This window comes from Apium graveolens, chromosome 4 (genome assembly GCF_009905375.1).
Source record: "Apium graveolens cultivar Ventura chromosome 4, ASM990537v1, whole genome shotgun sequence".
In the NCBI taxonomy this organism is placed as follows: domain Eukaryota; kingdom Viridiplantae; phylum Streptophyta; class Magnoliopsida; order Apiales; family Apiaceae; genus Apium; species Apium graveolens.
Window position 1 is genome coordinate 313,789,095 of NC_133650.1, and position 8,683 is coordinate 313,797,777.

The 8,683-nt window shown below is 28.4% G+C and overlaps 2 protein-coding genes across 2 annotated transcripts; both read right to left on the minus strand.

Moving 5' to 3' along the window:
- Positions 1-718: 718 nt before the first annotated feature.
- Positions 719-1,129, minus strand: LOC141720223 (S-protein homolog 24-like). The gene has a single exon (XM_074522571.1). It carries the CDS (start codon positions 1,127-1,129, stop codon positions 719-721), a length of 411 nt encoding a protein of 136 aa, XP_074378672.1.
- Positions 1,130-5,508: 4,379 nt separating this feature from the next.
- LOC141720224 (S-protein homolog 24-like) lies at positions 5,509-5,919 on the minus strand. Its single transcript, XM_074522572.1, has one exon. It carries the CDS (start codon positions 5,917-5,919, stop codon positions 5,509-5,511), a length of 411 nt encoding a protein of 136 aa, XP_074378673.1.
- Between the last annotated feature and the right edge of the window lie 2,764 nt (positions 5,920-8,683).

Here is an 8,683-nt window from a genome sequence, read left to right on the forward strand (position 1 = left end):
AGTAAATAAGTTTATCTATTTTGAGATTATAGTAGTGAACTTGTGATTTGACTAGTACTTGTACGTAGTGTATAGTTCCAAACGGGTATTTGGTTATTTAAAAATATTGTTGTGTTGCGTTTCAGGCCATAAAAAAGCATTGAAAATAATAAATAAAACTGTAAAAACTGAATAATCCGAAACCCACTACAGGATCCAAAGTAATATTTAATTCATAGTTAAGATGTTCACTTTAAGGATATCAAGCTTCAGTTGTTAAGTTATTCATCAAATGTATTATCGGATCCTCAAGAGATATAGTTGAGGGAGATTTTTTGGACTTTGAAATCATGGTGTATTTAACTTGGATTATGAAAAGTCTTTTAAAATTTTGTGATATCAATAATAACTGGAAAAGTTCAATTAAAATTGGGGTGTTCAATTTAGATTTTAAAAAATCCGTCAATTACGATAATATTCGACTCGAGTTTTAAAACAATTATTAAATATGAATTCTTAACAAAATCCTTTGGATTTCGAATTATTTGTCAAAATTGTTATAAAAATTCTCTATATATTTATTTTCAACAACTCCCTTAAAATCAACCTAAAATTAAAATCAATAACATTAATTTAAAATCCATAGATTATTATAAATCCTTTAAAATAAAATTAAAATTGAAACCACAGACCATGGGTGAACTACAAAAGAAATAAAATATTCGATACAAATAAATAATTAGTGTGGCCAACTAAACTGGAACACAAAATTATGATCAGGCGGACTATACCAGTAGATCCCATCCTCATTTACCATCCACTCACACACATCACCACACCTTGTATTATCTCTGTTGCTTTCAAATATATCGAAAACCCCATTCAGTTTTCCAGTATTCATTGCACACGACCAAATTTCATTCTCCCCCGGAACATTTATGTCGCCTAGCCAACTGATAGAAGTACCATCTGCCATTATTTTTGTACCTAGATCTTTTTTGGTATTTGATTGGCAATGAACAGTTAGGTTCGGACTCTGGTACAATTCATTATCTAGATATACCTCAACTGAATCAGAACGGAGCGAAGACGGAAATATAATGAGGAAAATGATAAGTAGTGCTAGAATTTGATCTGTAATAGAAGCCATTCTTATTATGATCCAGGACAATGTATCTTATGAAGTTATTAGATTTATAGTGAAATATTGGTTGCTCACAAATGAATATTGATAAGGAAGTTAGGTATAAAGCATTTAATTAATAGATTATCTAATATCCACTTTTGTCTTTTGTAATTTTACTTGATATAATTATTATAGGGTATAATTGGACCAGACTATATCTCCTAACCTTCTTTGTCTCTAGTCTTTTAACTTTACATTGTTGTTAAAGAGTATATTTTCATAAGATTTGATTAGTGCCTTTCTCTAATATTTGATGGACATTTTATTTATAGGGATGTGCCCCGATCGGATTGACTCAATTTTTAGCTAAATCAGTACGAACCGGTACGTGTCGGTTCGATTTTTAGCTATTAACCATTACTGAACCGTCTAGAATAATTTTTTTGATACGGTTAACTGTTATCGATTTTGTTTTTTGGGTTGTTTACCTAACAAAAAAATTTGTATAAATTTAGTAACAAAAAGCTTGAAAATATTATAACATCAAAGAAAATTTGAACTTAAAATTTTAAATTTTACATATATTAAATTACTATAAAATTATAAGTGAATTTAAATTTAAATTAAAATATAAAAGCTATAGCAAGAATATAAATTAGTGTATGAAGGCCTTAGGAAGAGGTTTGGACGGAAGGGTGCGGCTGACATTAATAATATATTATGTTTTGCTAGGTTCTCTATGGTAAATGATTTATCTATTAAATAAATATAATTTTTAAATATGATATATTGAACAGTTTGATTTTTTGGTTCAGTTATAGGGATAAAACCGTAACCGTTACCAAACTGTTGCATCGGTTCTGTTTGATTACTGATTTTTCTACTTTTTATCTATTTCGCTTTATTCAGTTTATTTTTTCGGTTTTCGGTCCGGATTCGGTTTTTCAATTTTTTTGTTTTTTGTGAACCCTGGTTACATTTAATTGTGACAAAGATGTGATGGTGTGATTAGTTGTGCCTCGATTCATACTTTCTCCTTCTCTTTATAAATGTGTATTTCTATTATCAAACTTAAATTATATTGATACACTTACATTTTTCAAGTGAAAGAGGATGGAGAAAATATTTTATGATGAAAATGAACACGGTACTACCTCCATCCCAAATTACTTCCCCCCTTTTACTTTTACGCGGATTTTAGGATGCATTAATCACACATACATTCGTTAAATAAAATAGTTGTTAATTAAAAAAAGGATAAGATAAGCTACACATTACAGACTAAGGCTAAGCCTATCTTATCACCGTAGAACTAGGACTTCTGCCAATAATTACGACCATAATCCTCGATATTATAGTCATCATTACTCATCTCAATCCTATAACCAATAGTCTAACGATGATTGATACAAATGAAAAAAAGTAATTTAATTAAACAAACCAAATACTATCAATAAAAGTGTGACATTCTGTTTTCGTGATGGGATCAAGGGAAAAATAAAAAAAATTCATTTATTTTTTGATTTCATGACGTTAAAAAATTATTGATACACAATGATTCTCCTAATTTAATTTGAGTTTGTCTAGTGTGTTCATGAACACTCTTTATAAGGTTGGTGATTTTTATTAGTAAAATTTTTAGTACATAGAGCAGTGTGGGGCCATCATATTTTTTTAAAAAAAATACCACTCGAAAATTACAACCATATTCTTATTTTGCGCCTAGAGTGTAGGCAAAAAAACCCATTTGCTATATACTACTCCCTCCGTCCCTCCCAATTGTTATCGTTTCTAAAAGAGTGTCTGGCACGTATTTTAAGATGAATATAAAGTATAGTTCTAAAACTTTTTTAAAAACATTTCTTTTTCTGAATAAAAATATAAACATTCTATTTTTATTCAAAAAAAAAATTAAAAAAGAATTTTAAAACTATACTTTAAAATGAGTGTCAGATACTCCCTCAGAAACGATAACAATTGGTCGGGACTGAGGGAGTGTTGTTTTAACACCCATTAACGACTTGGATAAAAGGGGTTCATTTTTTTTCAAGACTCTCCTACTCTTATCATGTGTAAAATATGATTAATAATATTGTAATCAATGACACTATTAGTTCGTTAATAAAATATGCAACAAAACGCTTAATTTGAAAAGATTTAATTAAGAAAAGAAACAATATGATCCGTACAAAGAAAGAAAATGCTAATGTGGCCAAGTAAACTGCAATATAAAATTATAATCAAAAGGGAGATAAAGGTAAATCCCGTCATCTTCCACACTCCACTGGGAAACCTGACCATACTTGGTATTATCTTCGTTGCCAACAAATAATACCGAAAAGCCAGCTAAAAGATGTACCGATTGCCATTATTTTTGTAAACTACAACAAATATGGCCATTTACGATGAAAAATTGTGACGAAATGTTGGACGCGTTATATTTACGACGAAAATGACAAACCCTTCATAACTACCTAGGACTGAAATAATTTTTCTTATAAGTGTATTATTTTAATAATAAAACTTAACGAAATATAATTAAACAAAGAGGAGATTAACACAGAACAAAAACTTCGTTATTTTCAATTTACGATAGAATTGTGTTTCTGTCGTTAATTAAATATTTTGTTATTTTTATGTAAATAAATTCAATGGAAATATGTATACATATATATATTTTACATTAGAACGACGTCTTATTTAAACTTATGACCGAAAATGAATCTATCGTAAGTTTATTATATTAATATTTTATTATAGCTAAATGTTATTGTAAAGATATTTATTTAAGAAAGGGAAATGTTATACATATATCCACAAATGTTTTAAATTTAGTGTTTTATCTACGACGGAATCCGTCGTAAGTTATCGAGACAGTAAACTAAACTTTCTTCCCAAAAAATTGGTGGTAAATTCAATGTTTTCCAAATCTTTTGTGTCCAATAATTTATGACAGATTATGTCGTAATTAGTGGTATTTTATTTATTTTTTTTAATTTATTTTTATTGACGATCGAGGCGTATGAATGTCAAGATGTTTGTGTGTATATAACTGATATATCAAAAATATCTAAAAGAATAAATATTTTTTTTAAGAATATAGGAGTTAACTACTAATTTAGCTAAGTTCTAACTAGATTGCAGTAATAGACTACGTGTTAATTTTTTTAAAAGATATTTCTCGACAATCTAATCTTATGGATGTTAAGATTTTTGTATTTGAGTGAAATTCTAATATTTCATTAAATACATAATTTTTTAAAAAAAATTGTTGTCAATTTTCCATTTGACTAGTAATTCTTACCAGTTTTTAGTCATCACTATTGTTCTGTTTTTAAATAATATTTCTAGATAATCCAACCATATAGATGCCCAGATTCATGTATTTGAGTATATTTTAAAATTCGGGCAACTTGTGATTTCACTTGTACTTTTAACTATTTTTCAGTCCCGATTGGTGTTTCAGTTTTTTTTTGAAAAAGTATATACACGATTTAAAAGTCTTGATGTCAAGATTTGTACATTTGAGCGGAAATACAACAAAGTCCTAAAAATAAATTTATTTATTTTGAGATTATAGTTGTCAACTTGTGATTTGACTAGTACTTCTAACTAGTTTTTGATCCCGATTGGTGTATATATGTCAAAGATTTATATATATGAGTGTTAGTCTAACATTCTTATGAAGTAAATAAGTTTATCTATTTTGAGATTATAGTAGTGAACTTGTGATTTGACTAGTACTTGTACGTAGTGTATAGTTCTAAACGGGTATTTGGTTATTTAAAAATATTGTTGTGTTGCGTTTCAGGCCATAAAAAGCATCGAAAATAATAAATAAAACTGTAAAAACTGAATAATCTGAAACCCACTACAGGATCCAAAGTAATATTTAATTCATAGTTAAGATGTTCACTTTAAGGAGATCAAGCTTCAGTTGTTAAGTTATTCATCAAATGTATTATCGGATCCTCAAGAGATATAGCTGAGGGAGATTTTTTGGACTTTGAAATCATGGTGTATTTAACTTGGATTATGAAAAGTCTTTTAAAATTTCGTGATATCAATAATAACTGGAAAAGTTCAATTAAAATTGGGGTGTTCAATTTAGATTTTAAAAAATCCGTCAATTACGATAATATTCGACTCGAGTTTTAAAACAATTATTAAATATGAATTCTTAACAAAATCCTTTGGATTTCGAATTATTTGTCGAAATTGTTATAAAAATTCTCTATATATTTATTTTTAACAACTCCCTTAAAATCAACCTAAAATTAAAATCAATAACATTGATTTAAAATCCATAGATTATTATAAATCCTTCAAAATAAAATTGAAATTGAAATCACAGACCATGGGTGAACTACAAAAGAAATAAAATATTCGATACAAATAAATAATTAGTGTGGCCAACTAAACTGGAACACAAAATTATGATCAGGCGGGCTATACCAGTAGATCCCATCCTCATTTACCATCCACTCACACACATCACCACACCTTGTATTATCTCTGTTGCTTTCAAATATATCGAAAACCCCATTCAGTTTTCCAGTATTCATTGCACACGACCAAATTTCATTCTCCCCCGGAACATTTATGTCGCCTAGCCAACTGATAGAAGTACCATCTGCCATTATTTTTGTACCTAAATCTTTTTTGGTATTTGATTGGCAATGAACAGTTAGGTTCGGACTCTGGTACAATTCATTATCTAGATATACCTCAACTGAATCAGAACGGAGCGAAGACGGAAATATAATGAGGAAAATGATAAGTAGTGCTAGAATTTGATCTGTAATAGAAGCCATTCTTATTATGATCCAGGACAATGTATCTTATGAAGTTATTAGATTTATAGTAAAATGTTGGTTGCTCACAAATGAATATTGATAAGGAAGTTAGGTATAAAGCATTTAATTAATAGATTATCTAATATCCACTTTTGTCTTTTTTAATTTTACTTGATATAATTATTATAGGGTATAATTGGACCAGACTATATCTCCTAACCTTCTTTGTCTCTAGTCTTTTAACTTTACATTATTGTTAAAGAGTATATTTTCATAAGATTTGATTAGTGCCTTTCTCTAATACTTGATGGACATTTTATTTATAGGGATGTGCCCCGATCGGATTGACTCAATTTTTAGCTAAATCAGTACGAACCGGTACGTGTCGGTTCGATTTTTAGCTATTAACCGTTACTGAACCGTCTAGAATAATTTTTTTGATACGGTTAACTGTTATCGATTTTGTTTTTTGGGTTGTTTACCTAACTAAAAAAGTTGTATAAATTTAGTAACAAAAAGCTTGAAAATGTTATAACATCAAAGAAAATTTGAACTTAAAATTTTAAATTTTACATATATTAAATTACTATAAAATTATAAGTGAATTTAAATCTAAATTAAAATATAAAAGCTATAGCAAGAATATAAATTAGTGTATGAAGGCCTTAGGAAGAGGTTTGGACGGAAGGGTGCGGCTGACATTAATAATATATTATGTTTTGCTAGGTTCTCTGTGGTAAATGATTTATCTATTAAATAAATATAATTTTTAAATATGATATATTGAACAGTTTGATTTTTTGGTTCAGTTATAGGGATAAAACCGTAACCGTTACCAAACTGTTGCATCGGTTCGGTTTGATTACTCATTTTTCTACTTTTTATCTATTTCGCTTTATTCAGTTTATTTTTTTGGTTTTCGGTCCGGTTTCGGTTTTTCAATTTTTTTGTTTTTTGTGAACCCTAGTTACATTTAATTGTGACAAAGATGTGATGGTGTGATTAGTTGTGCCTCGGTTCATACTTTCTCCTTCTCTTTATAAATGTGTATTTCTATTATCAAACTTAAATTATATTGATACACTTATATTTTTCAAGTGAAAGAGGATGGAGAAAATATTTTATGATGAAAATGAACACGGTACTACCTCCATCCCAAATTACTTCCCCCCTTTTACTTTTACGCGAATTTTAGGATGCATTAATCACACATACATTCGTTAAATAAAATAGTTGTTAATTAAAAAAAGGATAAGATAAGCTACACATTACAGACTAAGGCTAAGCCTATCTTATCACCGTAGAACTAGGACTTCTGCCAATAATTACGACCATAATCCTCGATATTATAGTCATCATTACTCATCTCAATCCTATAACCAATAGTCTAACGATGATTGATACAAATGAAAAAAGTAATTTAATTAAACAAACCAAATACTATCGATAAAAGTGTGACATTCTGTTTTCGTGATGGGATCAAGGGAAAAACAAAAAAAATTCATTTATTTTTTGATTTCATGACGTTAAAAAATTATTGATACACAATGATTCTCCTAATTTAATTTGAGTTTGTCTAGTGTGTTCATGAACACTCTTTATAAGGTTGGTGATTTTTATTAGTAAAATTTTTAGTACATAGAGCAGTGTGGGGCCATCATATTTTTTTAAAAAAAATACCACTCGAAAATTACAACCATATTCTTATTTTGCGCCTAGAGTGTAGGCAAAAAAACCCATTTGCTATATACTACTACCTCCGTCCCTCCCAATTGTTAACGTTTCTAAAAGAGTGTCTGTCACCTATTTTAAGATGAATATAAAGTATAGTTCTAAAACTTTTTTAAAAACATTTCTTTTTATGAATAAAAATATAAACATTCTATTTTTATTCAAAAAAAAAATTAAAAAAGAATTTTAAAACTATACTTTAAAATGAGTGTCAGATACTCCGTCAGAAACGATAACAATTGGTCGGGACTGAGGGAGTATTGTTTTAACACCCATTAACGACTTGGATAAAAGGGGTTCATTTTTTTCAAGACTCTCCTACTCTTATCATGTGTAAAATATGATTAATAATATTGTAATCAATGACACTGTTAGTTCGTTAATAAAATATGCAACAAAACGCTTAATTTGAAAAGATTTAATTAAGAAAAGAAACAATATGATCCGTACAAAGAAAGAAAATGCTAATGTGGCCAAGTAAACTGCAATATAAAATTATAATCAAAAGGGAGATAAAGGTAAATCCCGTCATCTTCCACACTCCACTGGGAAACCTGACCATACTTGGTATTATCTTCGTTGCCAACAAATAATACCGAAAAGCCAGCTAAAAGATGTACCGATTGCCATTATTTTTGTAAACTATGGCCATTTATGATGAAAAATTGTGACGAAATGTTGGACGCGTTATATTTACGACGAAAATGACAAACCCTTCATAACTACCTAGGACTGAAATAATTTTTCTTATAAGTGTATTATTTTAATAATAAAACTTAACGAAATATAATTAAACAAAGAGGAGATTAACACAGAACGAAAACTTCGTTATTTTCAATTTACGATAGAATTGTGTTTCTGTCGTTAATTAAATATTTTGTTATTTTTATGTAAATAAATTCAATGGAAATATGTATACATATATATATTTTACATTAGAAAGACGTCTTATTTAAACTTATGACCGAAAACGAATCTATCGTAAGTTTATTATATTAATATTTTATTATAGCTAAATGTTATTGTAAAGATATTTATTTAAGAAAGGGAA

Coding starts and splice junctions, on each gene's coding strand:
- LOC141720223 (XM_074522571.1), bottom strand. CDS start 1,129: ATGGCTTCTATTACAGATCAAATTCTAGCACTACTTATCATTTTCCTC.
- LOC141720224 (XM_074522572.1), bottom strand. CDS start 5,919: ATGGCTTCTATTACAGATCAAATTCTAGCACTACTTATCATTTTCCTC.